Here is a 17,619-nt window from a genome sequence, read left to right as displayed (position 1 = left end):
GGAGGCCGGCTGCTGCGCGGTGCGCCTGCGCAGTGCGGCCGCGCACGTGTTCCTGCTCTAGTGTTTGCCGGTGGTGGAGATGGCGGAGATGGAGATCCAGAGTGTCGGTGCCCAGGACGGGTTTACCCAGGTCACTCGCAAGGGTGGTCGGCGAGCGAAGAAGAGACAGGCTGAGCAGCTGTCCTCCGCGGGCAAAGACGAAGGCGCGGGCCGCATGGACACGGAAGAGGCCCGGCCGGCCAAGAGGCCTGTCTTCCCTCCTCTCGCCGGGGACGGATTCCTGGTATCGGTGGGAAGGCCCTGGGAACCGGAGTGACGCCGGGCCGGGCCGGGGCAGGCTGGGTCTCCCCGGGATGCTGGCGCCGGGCCGGGGCGGGGGGGGGGGGGGCCTGGGGGGCGGGGCCGGCGCTCTCTCGCCGTGACTTCTTCTTAGGGAAAGTGGGTCTGAAGTCTTGACTGGGTGTGTGAAGGGGAAGTAGGTTCGGTGGCTCGGCAGTCATTTTACAACTCCAGACATCCCTTTTATTGTTGGTTTGTTTATTGCAGAGTGGGAAAGAAGAGACGCGGAAAATTGCAGTCCCAGCTAACAGATACACACCCTTGAAAGAAAACTGGATGAAGATATTTACTCCTATCGTAGAACATTTGGGGCTTCAGATACGCTTTAACTTGAAATCACGAAACGTAGAAATCAGAGTAAGAATGTCAGCCATTTCCGAATATACTGTTCTCTCTCCTACAGCGATGAGAGGGCGAAATGAGGTTTTCGTTAATAGGACTATTCTGTTAAATGGCTTTTTATCTTTTTTCTTTTTTTAATAAACACAGTGTGAGTTGGAACTTACCAAATACCTTCACAGTATTCATTCAGTACAAGTCTTAACTAAGCTTCCTGAGTTGATCCCAAGATTAACCATGTTAGCCATGTTGGTGTAATTCGGTAATGTTCTGTGCTGAACTGAAGAAAGGTAGGTAGAGAGAGACAGGTACACACAGAAATAGGTAAAGGATACTCAGTGCAGTACAGGTTCTGCATATTTTCAGTGTTCTTGTGAGGAGAAAATGTGTTACTTTGAGGAAAAAAAAAGAAATTATTATTTTTTTTTTTGCCAGTCCTGGGCTTGAGCTCAGGGCCTGAGCACTGTCCTTGGACTTTCTCAAGGCTAGAGCTCTACTACTCGAGCCTCAGCACCACTTCCAGCTTTTTTCTAGGTATGTGGTACTGAGGAATCAAACCCAGGTCTTCGTGCATGCTAGGCAAGCACTCTACCACTAGGCCAAACTCCTGGCCCTCGAAATTATTTTGTACATATAGACATACATTCTTGTTTTTCATTCTATGGCGTCAAGTAGTTAAAGATTTTAAATTGATCTTGAACTTCCTTTTCTGGCTGTCAATTCTGTGCCAAAATTTACCACCAGAGTTATGTTTGCCTTTGTGAGGATTCATAAGGCATCATCAGGGATTCCTGAGGGCCTACATCCTGCTGGAGCAGTTTAAAAAACACAGAATGTGACATTAAAACCTCTTTTCTTTCATTTGCCTCTCTAGTGGCTTTTTAGTGGTAGTTGCATGGACTTTCCTGCCCTGTCTGACTTGGAACCTCCATTCTCAGATAACAGTCTTCTGAGTAGCTAGAATTACCACTGAGGCTCATCTCAGTTTGGGTTCTCAGCATCAGTTGATTCTGCCATGTACCCACCACTTACTGGGACTTTGATATACAACAACACCCTTTGTTTTAGGACTGCTCCATTAGGTAGATAAGAAATCCTCCTCTACAGAAGTGAGGAAATGGAGGGTTGAATGTCTTGGCCAAAGTAAGGAGACCGACCACTTAGGGATTTTCAACTCTTAACTTTCCTTTTATGCTCAGCATCACATATATCATTGGAACTAGGATCTGGTTTTATATGTTAAAGTTCAGAGTACTTTCCCATTACACAGTCCTATATGGTTTTAAAGTTGTGCCAGATATGTTCTCCTCAACTCAGTAGTGGATCTGGGTTGGAGAGTGGAAGTATTTCAGGTTTTAGTTCTTCAGTTTCTTCATATATAAAATTATATTCAAGGTAATATAATAGCTAAGGTGTATAAAGCAGCGGTAGGCATTTAATAACATCTCTGCAGTTATCAAATAAATTGAGGGCAAGTTCCCTGTCAAACCAGGTCTGCTTTCCCCTCGTTTAGCAGGCATGCAAATAGGACCAGAATTTTTACTTGTTTGGGAGATATTAATGTGTAAGTGATGACTGAAGTCAGAAGACTAGGTGAGGAAGGACTTCCAGGAAGTAGAACCTTGAAGGAGGAGAAAATAGACCAGCCTGGGCCCTGAAGGGATAGACAGCTATTGGGCTGTGCCAGGAGAATGCTGCTATTAATCCAGAAGTCTTATCGGTCATATAGTGTGTTTAGTCACTTGATAGTCCTTTTTTAAAAATGTTTAGCTTTGGAGCTGGGAGGGTTTTGTTTGCTAATTAAAGACTGCTTACCGCACCCCACAAAAAGAGGGGCAGGGATGTCACATAGACCATTAGAGAAGGGTGGTAGTGAAGGAAGTTATAATGGGAAAGGTCATCTCTGTTATTTTAGAATATTTTCTTTTTTTCCCTCCACTATTTAAAATGTGATTACCTTTTTGCAGACTTGTAAGGAAACCAAAGATGTTAGTGCTCTGACAAAAGCAGCTGATTTTGTGAAGGCCTTTATTCTTGGATTTCAAGTGGAGGTAAGAACTGTGATATTCCAAGTGGAGAATTGAAAAGTATTTGATGTGGACATTTCAGTGAGTTGGCCATTTGTCAAAACACTGAGTCTTATATTACTAGGGTTCGTGAATCTTTTGTTGTGCGGTGCTTTCTGTGTCACTCATGTCTTAAGTGCAAAGATCTTCACAGAGCTTTTGTATTTTAGGATGCACTTGCCCTCATCAGGCTAGATGATCTCTTTCTAGAGACTTTTGAAATTACAGATGGTGAGTATGCAGTAGTCTTCTGTGAACAACTATACTCTTGTGTTGCTGACTTTGTATTGTGTTGTGACTCAGTTTCCTAATACATATTGTTATATTGGCATTTTTGAGTGTGTTTTGTGTGGGAAGTTTAGGTAATGATGAACTTTCTGTGGAATGGGTCCACACTGGAGTAGCTTGCCACCTCAGCATCTTGCTTTTTCTTTTTTAGTTAAGCCCCTCAAAGGAGACCATTTGTCAAGGGCAATAGGAAGAATTGCTGGCAAAGGAGGAAAAACCAAATTCACCATAGAGAATGTGACACGGACGCGGATAGTTTTGGCTGATGTGTAAGTGTGTAACCCTGAGAAAATTAATGTTGTATTTATGGTTGATCTCTGGTTAGTTTAAAAAAAAAAAAAAAAACAAACCTTAACAATTGTTTCTTTTTTCTATTGGTTGTGGGGCTTGAACTCTGGGCCTGGGCACTATCCCTGAGCTCTTCAACCCAAGGCCACTTGAGACACAGCTCTGGTGGTAATTGGAAATGGGAGTCTCACAGTCTTTATTGCCCAGGTTGGCTCTGAACTGTGATCCTCAGATCTCAGCCTCCTGAATAACTAGGATTACAGGTGTGAGCCACTGGCTCCCTGCTCAATTGTTTCTTTATGTTTACTATTCCTATTAACTTATTGGAAGTATGTATCTTGAAAGAGGATTTCATTATCAAGAAAATTATTTTTTTTAATTTAGCAATAAAAGAAATGTTTATGTTGTATATGAACATTAGAAACATAATATGGGTTTAAGGTGAGGGTGAGAGTGCTAGAATTGAATTTGAGATTATTCCTCTTGCCTTGAAGATGCTTCTGGCCATATTTGCAACAGCTCTGCCAGGTTGGGGCCTGGAGCTTATATAATGCTATGACATTGGCGAATGACACAGTTAACTGAGAGGCTAAGGAATCTGCTTATAACTGAATCCAGAAATAATTTTATTTGAATCTATACATTTACATGTATAGATATAAATTTGCATATTATAATTTATCTCACTTTTGTTCTGAACTGAGGGGCATAGTATTTAGATCTAAATCCTTTTTTTTTTTTTTGGCCCCTCTCGCTCTGGCCCTGCTTGCTTCCGCCTGGCTCCCTCCGGCCGGGCCCTGCTCCTGGCCCCGCTTGCTCCGGCCCAGCCAGCTCTCGCTTGCTCCTGGCTCTGCTCGCTCCGCCCCCTTCTCGCTCCGGCCCCGCTAGCTCCAGCCACCACTCGGTTGGGCTCTGTTCACTTCAGCTCAGCTCGCTTCTTTCGCTCTCTGTCGCCGTCGCAGTCTTGTCTCTGCCACTTTTCCGGTTTGGTTGTGTCTCGTCTCTGCCACTTCCGGCTTGGTTGTGTATGTGGGATACCGAGGAATCGAACCCGGGTCTTTGTACATGCTAGTCAAGCACTTTAACCGCTAGGCCAAACTCCCTTGTTTTGTGCTGGTCCTGGGGCTTAATTCAGGGCCTGAGCTATGTCCTTTTTCTCAAGGTTGGTGTTCTACCACTTGAGCAATAGTGCCACTGAGTAGTTTATTGGAGATAAGATTTCCAGGGACTTTCCTTCCCAGTCAAGCTTTGAACTATGATACTCAGATCTCAACCTGTGAGGTAGGTAAGGATTACAGGTGTGAGCTACTAGCACCCAGCTGGTATCTAGCACCCAGTTAGATATAAATTATATATATATATATATATATATGTATGTATGTATGTATATATTCTTTTTCCTTTTTTTGGTCATTCATGGGGTTCGAACTCTGGGCCTAGGCACCTTGTCCCTAAGCTCCTCAGCTCAAGCCTAGCCCCCTACCACCCTACCACTTTGAGGCACAACACGGACTACCATGGAGTCTGTTGTGCACAATAGATCTCTAGTATTCATAGGTACATGATTCCAAGGAGGTTGCCATTGAAGAAAAGGTGAATGTGTAGGATGCAGAGTTCAGTATGTGAATAATTCAAATTTATATGTGCAGTATATATAAGCATCCATAACTTGAAACCACCTGTCACAAAAAATTACTGTTATACACGTTAATACCACTCATCAAAAACTAGGTATTTTTTTCTGTTTCTTTGACACTGCTCCCAGATCCATATCTTCCATCAGCTATTGCTCAATTACTTTCTTTTTTTTTTTTTTGGTCATGGGGCTTGAACTCTGGGACTGGGTGCTATCCCTGAGCTCTTCGGCTTGAGGTTACCACTCTACCCCTCGAGCCACAGTGCCTCTCCTGTTTTTCTAGTGGCTAATTGGAGATAAGAGTTTCTTGGACTTTAGTGCCTGGGCTGGCTTTAACAATGCAATCCTCAGATCTCAGCCTCCTGAGGGGCTAGGATTACAGGCTTGAGCCACTGCTTCCGGCACCTTGATTCTTTTAGTAGCAAAGCTATTCCCTTTATTCTTGCTGTGTCTATTTCATCGTCCATCATGTTGCATTTTAGTTTATTTTTAGCAAAATGAGACACACACCCCAGTTATGTATGCTGCCTACCTTTACTTCACCCTTGCCCTGAAGAGCCAATTTCATATTGCTTAAGTAAATTTTAAAAGGTTACTTATCTTGAGCCAGTAACAGTAGCACATAAAGATTGAGGGTTTTTTTTTTTGTTGTTGTTGTTTTTTGCTTTTTTTTTTTGTTGTTGTTGGTTTTTGCCAGCCCTAGGGCCTGAAACTCAGAGGCTAGATGCTTTCTTGCTTAAAGTTAGCACTCATAACTTGAGCCACAGCTCTATTTCCATCTTTTTGTTATTGTTGTTAACTGTAGATAAGAGTCTGAATGACTTTCTTACCTGGTCTGGCTTCAAACAATGATCCATAAAACTTAGCCTCTTCATTAGTTAGGATTATAAGCATGAGCCACCAGCACCCAACTAAATTCTTTCTCTCTCTCTCTCTCTCTCTCTCTTTTTTTTTTCTCTCCATTCCTGGGGCTTGAACTCAGGGGCTGAACACTGTCCTTGGGCTTTCTCAAGGCTAGAGCTGTACCACCTGAGCCACAGCACCACTTCTGGCTTTTTCTGTCTGTGGTACGGATGAATCAAATCCCGGTCTTCGTGCATGCTAGGCAAGCACTCTACCACTAGGCCAGCCTCCCGGATCCCCAGCTAGGTTCTTTTACTTCCGTTACACACACTTCACTTTTCTGTCACATCAGCTTCTTCCTCTCCAGCATTACCTCTGAATAAGAACCAATAGCCGAACCAGGTGAAATTCTGTCATCTCTTTCTTCTATTAAGGAAGTGAATCTGGTCTGCTTAGTTTCCAGTGCACTAATGCAATAAAGAACTGTGGGTCTTCTGAATCTCCGTTTTGTACATTTGGGTGCATGAGATGTTTTATAAAGCTCTCCTGGAGCATTTGTTCCAAAAGCTCCTCCACTATCCTTGTCCATTTTTTGTCTTTGCCCATTGCTATTAAAATCCCTTATTCATGGCTTCTTTTCCCTGGAGCATAATTCCTAGGTCCCTGTGGGTCTGCAGAGCCAGTTCCTGCTTATTCATCTGCTTTCTACCTTCCTGGAACTTAGTGCTATCATCATCTTCTTCCTTCTGGGTTTCTGTCTTAATAGTCATTTTAGTGATAAGGGCAGGGAAACAGTAGATCACTAAGCAAGATTTAAACTGATGAGAATGCCAGACAGCATGAAGGAGTAATTGTTTAGTCCATATGGGTATGTTTGGAGGAAGTGACTTGTAGAGGGAAGGAGGAGTGCAGAGGTGTGCCAAGCTGAGACTGTGTCTGCTGCCATTAGGAGGCCTGTAGCTTCTTGTACTCCACTGGAATAAACCAGTGGAGGCTGAGAAATAATGGGCCATGTAGTAACACAGGAACTTTTACTTTATCTGAGTCAAGGGAGGTCTTTGGGTGATTATGAGCTGGGGAGGGGAGCCAGGATGTGAGAGTGAGAAGAAGCCATGAAGCAGGTTAGAGGTCCTGTAGGAATTGAAGGCCTTGGCTGTTGATGGATTAGGAAACATGAAGTAGAATGGCACAGTAGAGGAGACTTGAGTGTTTGAAATTCAAATTGTGGTGGAATTGCAGTTTTTGTAATGACCAAGACTAGGATGTGACAATAGACATGAAAACAGGATGGAAAATAAGATCTAGTGTGTATGTGAAAGATGTCAAAGACCAAAGAGGCTTAAGATATTGGATTTGTCATCCCACAGATACTGAACTTATCAGGCATTGTGATGGTAGTAGTCAAAGCCAATGAGCATGGAACTGAAGTCTTTCAGGGTGATTTTGGGGGGCAGCTAGGACCCCAGCAAGATGAAGTGTAGTAGGTAATGTGCTCTTCTGGGAGCAATCTGAAGCTAAATGTTTCTAGAATGGTAAATGGTTTGGGAGTGGCGTGAGGAGTTGAGAAGGTCCTTGGCTCACTCCCGTTAGTGGTATGTGGTTCATGGAGAACTCTGGTCACCATGAAAGGTTAGCTTTAGTTAAAGTATAGTGATTGGGATTTTAATAGAATTTGAAGAGGTAGAAGATTTAGCCCAATAAATATTGTAGAAGGGAAACTGTAAGGTAGACTTCAAAAGGCAAAATCCTGCCAGGCCTATTGGTATATATCTCCAGTCCTCTACTCAGGAGACAAAGGCAGGGGGATTGTAGGTTTGAGGCCAGCTAGGTGATGCTATCTCAAAAATAAAATACAAATAAAAGAGCTGGGTGTGTCATTCAAATGGTAGGGAGGTCCTGGTTCCTTTCCCCCACCAGTACTTAAAAGTTCTACCAATCTGCACTGCTTGTGACCACAGGAGTCAAAATAAAGCTGCAACTGCTGTTAGAAAGAAAAAATCTCTATCAGTGGAGTTAAAAGGAGTAAGAGTCCTTTTTGAGTAGTAACTTCCCACTGATCCCATCAACCTACTTGAACTGCCAGCTCCCAGTCAGTCCCACTCCCAGCCAGTTATGCTGGAAAAAAAAAAACTTTGCAAACTTTTGAAAAACAATGAAAGATTAGCCCCCTTTCTCATCTTGGTTACCAGTTAGACTGTGACAAGGAGGAGAGATGGTTTGGACTGGGATCAAAACCTAGCAAACTGCTCTGCCCAGTGTGCCTGCCTAGCTGTGGGTAGAGCAACTGTATTGCACTCTTTTTGCACAAAAGTAAATTGCCTTGATGAAATCTTCTGTTTTAAAAAAAAAGTGCTACCAATAATATTTGAGTCTTTCAGTAAGGAAAAGTACTATCAGAAAGATGATCCTCCAAATACTGAAGAAATTTAAATTTTTTTATCAAGTTGTTGAAATGGGCTATAATTTATGTACAATTTTGCTTGCATTTCTGGGTATTCAGTGGCTAGTTGTATAGGGGCTAGTGTACAGATTTCTTGATTTTTGTGTTTCTCCCCCTACCTCCTACCTTTGTGCTGAATTGAAGAGCTTCACATGTATTTCTTTCATTTCAGAAGTGATTTTAGGATAGAATTCTGTTTTGTAATCCAATCTAAGTTTCTAAATATTGGTGGTGGTGGTGTACTTTTTTTTCAGCTGGGGAGGGGGGGGCAGTCCTGGGGCCTTGAACTTGGGGCTTGGGCACTGTCCTTGAGCTTTCTCAAGCCTAGTACTCTACTTTTCTAAGTATGTGATACCCAGAGCTTTGTGTATGCAAGGCAAAAGCACTCTACCACTAAGGCTACACTCTTGGCCCAGATTTCAGGATTTAGTAAGGAAATGTACTTTGTGGCTAATTTATGACTAATTTGACTCGTTTTACCACTTTCAGGAAAGTTCATATCCTTGGATCTTTCCAGAACATCAAAATGGCAAGAACTGCCATTTGCAATCTCATCCTAGGTAATAGCGGTTTACTTATTTTCATTATATCATTATTATTGTGTGTGTCTTTGCCTGTCTGTTTTCTCTGGAAAGGATGGGGAATTGAGGAACTTAAGCCACATTTGCAAAGCAGTTTAGGGTAATTTTAAAGATACCCAGCAGAAGTCCTTGGAAATTGGCAAATGTGGGCCTAGAGGAAAATGTAGACATTTTTTGCTTATATCCCAGTTATCAAAAAAAAATTATATTGCTTAAGTCTCTGCCGCTTTCCTCAGAGAAGTGTGCAGAAAGCTTCTCCAGAACAGCAAGAACGTCACAGCCTAGGTTTCACAAAAGGAAAGCTCGCTGGGCAGCTGTCGTGTTTGAGTATGAATCCAGGTTATAGGACTATAGCAGCAAACTTAGATTCTTGAGTGCCCAGAGCTGACTTCTTTTTGAAATATTGTGACAATCCAATGCCTTTCCCTCTTAGAAACTTAAAATATTTCTCTGTAAGATTCTTTTCGTGACTCAAAATCTAACTTTGAAAAGTCCCTATTCTTAGTAGGATTGTAGACCTTTTTCTGTATAATTTCTATATAGTTGAGTAAGTGTAAGTGTATGTATAGATTACTTTTTTCCTTTTCTTTTAACAGGAAATCCTCCATCAAAGGTTTATGGCAATATTCGAGCTGTGGCTAGCAGATCAGCAGATCGATTCTGATTTCACATGAGACTTTGTATTTGGACTTTAAAGAAAAAGGCCCATGAAGCTATGGCTAAAGTGGTAGAGCAAAAAATCTCAGGGATAGTAACCAGGCCCTGAGTTCAAGCCCCAGGACCACCGAAATAAGAAAAAAGAAACAGAAAATGTCCTTACACTCGACAAGTGCTGACACATAACCATGTGGAGAATGTTTTAACCTGGGTTCCTTCCTCCATTCTCAGAAGCATAAACAGAAAGGGAAGATTTCAGAGAATTCACACTCAGTAGCTTATAGAACAGATATCAGAATCTAATGCAGTTATATAAAGTATAATTTAAAATATTTCTCACTTTAAATCACAGGTAGCAGATTTGCAGTTTTTTAAATGTTCCCATTTATAGAAAACTTCTTACAGAAGTTTTATCTAGGAGCTGGGTACTGGTGACTCATGCCTGCAATCCTAACTACTTAGGAGGCTGAGATCTGAGGATCACGGTTCAAAACCATGGGCACTAAAGTCCATGAGATTCGTTATTGCCAATTAACCACCAGAAAACCAGAAGTGGTAGTGTGACTCAAGTGATAGAAAGCTAGCCTTGAGTTGAAGAGCTCAGGGGCAGCACCCAGGCCTAGTTCAAGCCCCATGACCAACCAAAAAAGTTTTAGAGAAAACTCCCATTTATAGAAAACTTTTGTATAAATTGGTAAACATGACTGTACTACAACCATGCTTTTGTGTCTGCCTTGTCATCTGTGGAAACTCAAGAACTCAGCTCCTGACCTATCAGTTTACATATTTATTAATACTTTGTCTTGGGAATAGGACTGAAGAATGTTTTCATAAATGTTCTGTGGCTATGGGAGCGAAGAAAGTTCGTATTTGTCAAATGCAAGAGACCTGAATTTCCTGATCATATAGTCATGGAACAGAATCCTTAGTGTTAGATTACTGTTAAGTACAGTGACAAAACACTACAACGTGCAAAATCCTTATATTGTGCAAGCATTGATTACTTATTTGATCAAAGAAGTCTTCTGCAGTCTTGACAGAGCAAGAACTCGCCTATCTTACCTGGTTAATGACCAAGGGAAGCAAAATGTCCAGCTAGCCATAAACTTAAATGTTGAGCCTAGAGCATTCTGAATGTGAGTTGTTGAAGAAAAACTTAGTATGTCAGTGAGCTTGAGCACTATTTTTCTAAGTCCTGAGGTGTCCAGAAAGCTGGCAGTTCCCTGTAGTTACAGCATTCACATTGTGCAGCCATCCCTCCCATTCATCTCTGGAAATGTTTATTTTGTAACTGAACTCTACCCCCTTGACACTTAATTCTCCATCTCTTCCCCCTTCCTTAGCCCTTAGTAACCGCTGTTTTTCTTTTTTATTTTAACACACTGCATTTTATTTCTTCAGTGTATTCTAAAGTGAGCTATTTCACTTGACATTTTAAGGATTCATCTACATTTTTAATTTTTTTGGGGGGGGGGAGCTTTAACTTGGCCTGGGTGCTGTCCCTGAGCTCTTTACCTCAAGGCTACCACCTTACCCCTGAGCCTGGACATTGTCCCTGAGCTCTTCAGCTCAAGACTACCACCCTAACTCCTTGAGCCACAGTGCCACTTCCCATTTTCTGGAGGTTAACTGGAGATGAGTCTCGGGTTCTTTTGTGCCAGGATGGCTCTGAACCTTGATCCTCAGATCTCAGCCACTTGAGTAGCTAGAATTACAGGCGTGAAACACCGCACCCCGCTGGGATTCATCTACATTTGTCATAATGTTATTCCTATGGAACTAAATTGATAGTCCTATGTGTATGCCACATTTTCTTTTCCCTTATATCAGCACTGGAGCTTGAATTTGGGGAATTGCTAAGCTTGTACTCTACTACTTGAGCCATGCCTCTAGCTCAGCTTTTTGCAGGTTGTTTTGGAGATAGAATCTAATATAAACTTCATTGCCAGGCTGGCCTCAGACCACAATCCACCTCTGCCTCATGAGTTACCACCACACTTGTTTTATTCATTAACAGTTGCTGAACACTTGGGTAGCTTAAGCTGTTGCTGTGAACACAGCTGTACAAATGTTAAGTGGTTTTTGTTTTTCATCCCACTCCTGCTTTTACTTTTGGGTCTATATACAAAATGTGATGATGATGTGACATGATTTAATAAGAGTTTACAGCAGCTGTACCATTTTGCGTTCTTAACCTATTTATATTTTCCCCATTTTGGATTTTGTTGGTAATATATCCTAGTACGGAGCATCTTTTCTTGTGTTTTGGCTATTTATTTCTTCACAATAATGTCAAGTCCCTTTGCCTGTATTTTAATCAGGATTTTGTAGCTGTTGAGTCTTTGGTTCTTTAATCTGAGTATCAATACTTGAGCACATGGCTTACAAATATTTTCTCCCACTCCTGTGGCTGCCTCCCTCTGGTTCTTTTCTACTCTTACACACATACAACTGTGGTGGTAAGCAAGAGCTGGGGTTTAAGTGAATTTATTTTCTTAGACTTAACCTGTACCTCTACCCTACACTTAGGAGCCACAGAATGCAGAACACTCATGTATAGCATTGTGTGTAGTGTATAACCCCCAATACACATATTCTAGGTGTGAAACACCCCAATGTCCCATAACTTATTTGAGCAAGGGACATTATTGGGGCATGTGTCAAGTCCTCATTACTGCATTGGAATTGGGAATGGACTGTACAGTTAAATCTCAAGAAATAGTAACTACTGAAACACATCAAAACCACAGCCTGAAGCCAGGGCATGGTTATGCATGCCCAAATACATGGGAGACTGAGACAGAAAAATAAAGTTCAAGGCTGGGGAGGGAGTGTGATCTAATGGTAGAGTGCTTGGCACATACAAAGACCTGGATTTGATTCCCTGGTATCACATACATTGGGGGGGGGGGGGGGAGCCAGAAATGGCCCTGTGGCTTAAATAGAGCACTTGCCTTGAGAAAATTCTAAGGACAATGTTCAGGCCCTGAGTTCAAGCCCCAGGACTGGCAAAAAGTTCAAGGCCTATTTGGTCTATACAGTAAGACTCCTGTCTCGAAGCATATATAAACAGAAACAAAGTCACAGATTCATAAGCCAGGGGCAACCTATTCAATTACTTAACATTGAGCAAACACTCAAAAGCTAGGTAATATTGAGAATCATTGCAGTCATCACTGTAAAAGATTTAACTACTTTGTTGGATCTTTGTAACTAGGAGAAATGGCATAAGCAAATATTTTTAGAAAAAGACAGTTGCTAGGGAAAACAATACAGAAAAGGGGGCCCAGGCATACTAGTATCTAAAGGCAGTTGGGAAATACATGCTGAGCCCAGGACATATCTAAATTATGGACTAGAGACATTAAGTATGGAAATTAGTGTGAAGACTTCTCAAACTAGGCACTTTCTAGCTACTGAGGAGCCAAGATCTGGAGGATCATAGTTCAAACAGTCCACGACTCCAAAATGAACAGTAAAAAAACTAGCTGGGTGCTGGTGGTTCAAAACCAGCCTGGCCAGGAAAGTTCATGATACTTAGATCCAATTAACTATGAAAAGCCAGAAGTGGAGCTGTGCCTTGAGCACAAAATATACCGAACACACAGGCCCAGAGCTCAAGTCCTAAGACAGGCACATACAAAACTGGAGGCATGACAGAAATGGCAAGTGCCAGGCCAGCAAGCAAGCAGTTTTAAAACAAAGGACTAGAGTACAAACCCCAGTCTAGCTGAAAAAGAAATGAGTTTAAAACAATGTATACACTCAATTTATTGTAGTTTGGTTCACAATAGCCAAACTGTGGTATCAGTTGAGCTGCCTAACAAGTGATGCATGGATAAAGATATGGTAAGGGCAGAATAAGGGAGGACATGTAACCAGAATACAAGTCCATGTAGCAGGCAATAGGAATCTCACTGAAAGCTGAGGGCATAATAGAAGCAAATAGAACAATAGGTTTGTCTGCCTGCAATTTATGCACATGTGAAATAACCATGATAAAATCCATGTACAGTTAACATACACTAAAGTAATGAATATATCAATGACAGGAAAGTAAATCAGGCTCTCGGCAGATACCAGGAGTTGAGGAGCAACTATCAATGAAGCCTTTCTTGTACAACTAATACATGCTAATTTTAAAAATCAGGCACAGCTGCCCTCTGGAACATTTGCCACCCTTAGCTACCTGAGAAGATTTTAATTCCTAGCTGTACTTACAGAGCGGCCAGAACACATGCCTAGTATACCAGGTAGAGCAAGAAGCCTGAAAAATATGGTCTTAAGTCCATAAGCAGACTCCAAAGCATCCAGTCAGGGTCGGAGTGAGGCTCAATTGGTACAGCACTAGCCAATGAGCAAAAATGGCAGTACCAAGTTCAAGTCTACAACTTGAACCTAAACAAAATGCCCTAAATGGCACCGCTGGGCACCAGTGGTTCCTATTAATATATCCTTGCTACACAGGAAGCTGAGGTAGGGAAATCTTTGTTCAAAGGTAACCAGACAAAAACCAACAGACACTTTAACCAGCAAAAGCCAGAACTAGAGGCATGGTTCAAATGTTAAAAAAAAAAAAAAAAGTGCCAGCTCTGAGACAAAATAGCAAGACCTTGACTAAGTTCAACCCCCAGAACTAGTACTACAGCTTAGCAGTACAACACCTACCTAGCAAGTATGAGGTCTTGAGTTCAAATGCCAATGCTACAAACACATATACACCACCCTCTCTGCCTCCCCACCCTCCAATGAAGACATTCCTTAGCTATTGGACACTAGAAAGCAGCAGGGTGCAAAGGTATCAGGCGGAAGCAGCTTAAGACAATTCCAGAGAGAAAGGGTGGTAAGAGATGAGATCAGGGAAGTAGTAGCTTGGAGGAGTCTTTAGGGGCGGGGTTGCTTTTCTTTTATTAAGGCGCCTTTGTTTTTTCTTTGCCAGTGCTGGGTCTCATTGCCCATGAGCTGTCCTTGGGCTTTCCTCAAGGCTAGTGCTCTACCACTTGAGTCACAGCACCACTTCCGGCTTCTGTGTGTATATAGTATGCTAGCCAAGCACTCTACCACTAGGCTAAACTCGTGGCTTGTTATTAGGCTTTGTAATGACTACTCCATTACTTAGTTTTACCTGAGGTTTACAATGAAAATCAAACATCTTGTCAGTTTTTAAAACACAAAAGAATGAATTACCTTATAGCTGTGGAAGTCCAAAGACAACTAAATACATTCAAGGAAGTTTCAAATATTTTATTTACTTATTCATACAGTATGAAGTTTTCTAAGGATCCCACAACATGACGCATCATGCAGAAGAAAAACTAAACATTCAACATAAACCACCCCTCCCTCTCCACCCCCACACACAAACTAAAAAAAAAGGGGAAAAAAAAAAAAGGAAAAAAAAGAAGAAAAACCCTCATTCCCCAGTAAGGAAATAATGTTTGCATTATTTTTCTGTAACGCCAGCCAGGATATGCACAAGCAAGAGAAATAGAAAGCATTTGCTAAAATATTTGACAAATAATTATGTACAAAAAATTCACAAAAGACTAGTTCCCCCTTGAAGCAGAGCACATGGCAGTTGACACTGGAACAGATCAAACCACTGGCTGGGATGGTAAGCCACGTACTGATCCAGAGGAAGAAAGTTACATGTAGTGGAGATTCAGTTTGAACATTAACATTTCCAAAGTTTGGCAACATTATCTTTTAAAATTATGCAAATGATGTAAACAAGAGGTACATTTTAAATCGATCTACATGCAAAACTCCATGTCATGCAAGGACACCAAGCACCGGGATTTCTCTCACAGACAGAGCCCATGATGTGCAGCACTCAGCTGAAGGAGCAGCAGCGGCAGGCAGGGGCGCCCCACTCGAAACCCAGCCCGGACTCCACCTGCCCTACTACTCATGGTTCTAGAACCACTTGTTCAGAAAACTATAGAGGGGAAGAGTACTGTCAGAAAATGCTAACCAGCCAATATAGTACCTTTGCAGAAAAGGGAAGGGTAACAGCAAGTGGTGGAACATGATTTACTACTTTTATATCACACAAATTTACTGCACTATCATCCATTACCAATTAATTTGGGCACGTAAGAAAAAATCATGTATTCTATGCCTGGTATCTATAAAAAAAAGTATAAATTTGGATAAAATGTTCTATAGTGTACAGATTAACAAGATTTCTCGCATTTAAATCACAACTGTATGTGGATGAACACATACATGCACATTAAATATCCCAAGTTTTTTTTTTTTAATATATAAGCTCCAAGTCTTTTGAAACACAAGGGAAATTCATGATTCAAACACGAGTTTAATGACAAATTATTTACCTATATATAATGAAATAATGTCCTAAACAGTTACATGATTGCTTCAGGTTTCCTTCATTAAGTAACGCGATAAAGAGAAATCATGATTGCTTCTGGCCTTTGTGTATAAAATCAGGACTGGTAAATTACATTTACTCAGGGACATTTAATAAATGTTAATGGTGCCTAGTTACAGAGTATCAGAACAAAGCAGCCATAGCACTGGGCAGGTACTACAGGAATACAGCCAACTCTTGGCAGCAGCACTCAACCATACTTTCTCCTCAGGCAGAGATGGATTAAGAGCTGCTCAGCAATGAGACACAGTCCCTGGAAATATATTCATAGGTAGAAATAAAATTACAGACTCCTCTGTCTAAAAAAATGTAATTAAGGTAAATAATAGGACATTAACAAATGCTTTGTCAATCTCTCAAAGGAGAAAGCACAGGAAAATAGCTGGCCTAACACCCGGCTCAAATTGTACAATCTTCTATCTACATATAAAACTGTGTGAAATAAAAGTAAAGATGTTGTATGTTCTGCTTGGCACTTTTGTACTCTATTGTTTTGTTTCTGAATCAAGTATATTAAATTAAAGCCAACCTACTACATATATAGAAAGCTACATATATCTATATATAAATATTTACATATGTATATATAGATACTTTCTTGTTATAAAAGATGAAGAAAAATAAATTAAAAAGCCAACCCCTTCCCTTTCTCCACCACATTGATATGCTCTTTTCATGTTGCTGTCCCTTCAGACTTTAAAGTGCTACACTGAGTTATTGAGAGAGCAGAGTTCAATAACACTTAGTTGGCTTCATGAGGCTCATGTTGGAAAATGTGGCTTCACAGAGAAAAATACTTCCATTTAAATACACAGAGAGCATTGCTGGACGTCTTGAGCAGATCTTCAGAGATGGAGAAGAAAGCAAAAGTGTTGGGTGGTACTTTCCAAAGAGTCACACATCTACCACCATCTTTTTGTGGATATCTAGGCCACCTACAACCTACAACAGAAAGAAACAGATCCAGCTTAATAATTTTTAAGGAATGCCTTTTTCAGTAGTCTAACCACCTTATCAAAAGTGTGATTTAAGCTGGGCACTGGTGGCTCTCACATGTAATCCTAGCTACTCAAGAGCCTGAGATAGGAGAATCAAGGTTCCAAGCCAATCCAAGCAGAAACAGCAGTGAGACTCTTTATCTCCATTTAACTGCTCAAAAACCAGAAGCAAAGCTGTGACTTGAAGTGATAGAGCACTAGTCTTGAGTTTGAAGTCAGCAAGAGCAGAAAGTCCATAAAATTCTTATTTCCAATTCAACCACCAAAAAACCAGAAACAAGAGCTATGGTTCAAGAGGTAGAGCATTTGCCCCGAGCACAAAAGTGCCCAGGCCCCGAGTTCAAGCCTCAAGACTAGCACTAAATAAATATTTACTTAAAAATACAGCATAAAAGCTAATTTACTCTATAAACTAGGCAATAGAAGAAGTGGCTTGCTACCATGTTTCTTTCCTGAAGAGATGTTGACACTAAAGACATTAACCTGCAAACAGCTTATTTCCACCTGCTTCCCAATCATAAACTCCCTACATCTCTGCCTCGTTATTTCCCTGATTAGAGATTCTTCCTTTGTTCTCATGAACCCCAGTTTCTTCGTAGGTTATAGGTGAGAGGTTATAGCTGGGGAGCAAAGAGGAATCCAAATGCTCTGGTGGCTTCCCAGAAGAGACTTTAAACAGTGCTCTTGTTTTTAGCTTCACTGTCACCTCCAACTTGGGCCCTTCATTCTTCCAAAGAAACCATGCCACTA

At 41.3% G+C, this 17,619-nt stretch overlaps 2 protein-coding genes across 2 annotated transcripts in view; one reads left to right on the top strand and one right to left on the bottom strand.

Moving 5' to 3' along the window:
- The first annotated feature begins 44 nt into the window (after nucleotides 1-44).
- Pno1 (partner of NOB1 homolog) lies at nucleotides 45-10,162 on the top strand. The gene is made up of 7 exons (XM_090336776.1): nucleotides 45-283; nucleotides 547-696; nucleotides 2,646-2,729; nucleotides 2,915-2,975; nucleotides 3,184-3,301; nucleotides 8,729-8,799; nucleotides 9,417-10,162. The coding sequence occupies exons 1-7, from the start codon at nucleotides 80-82 to the stop codon at nucleotides 9,482-9,484; spliced, it is 756 nt and encodes a 251-aa protein (XP_090192902.1). The 5' UTR covers nucleotides 45-79; the 3' UTR covers nucleotides 9,485-10,162.
- Nucleotides 10,163-14,706: 4,544 nt separating this feature from the next.
- Nucleotides 14,707-17,619, bottom strand: part of Ppp3r1 (protein phosphatase 3 regulatory subunit B, alpha) — a 38,685-nt gene continuing 35,772 nt past the window's right edge. The window contains exon 6 of the mRNA XM_090336774.1: nucleotides 14,707-16,813. Within this exon, the coding sequence (XP_090192900.1) occupies nucleotides 16,766-16,813 (48 nt within the window). The 3' untranslated portion in view covers nucleotides 14,707-16,765. The remainder of the gene's footprint in view (nucleotides 16,814-17,619) is intronic.

Source organism: Megascapheus bottae, chromosome 7 (assembly GCF_031878675.1).
Source record: "Megascapheus bottae isolate mThoBot1 chromosome 7, mThoBot2.hap1, whole genome shotgun sequence".
Taxonomy (NCBI): Eukaryota; Metazoa; Chordata; class Mammalia; order Rodentia; family Geomyidae; genus Megascapheus; species Megascapheus bottae.
Note: the sequence above shows the minus strand (reverse complement) of the source record. Positions and strands in the feature narration are given on the sequence as shown.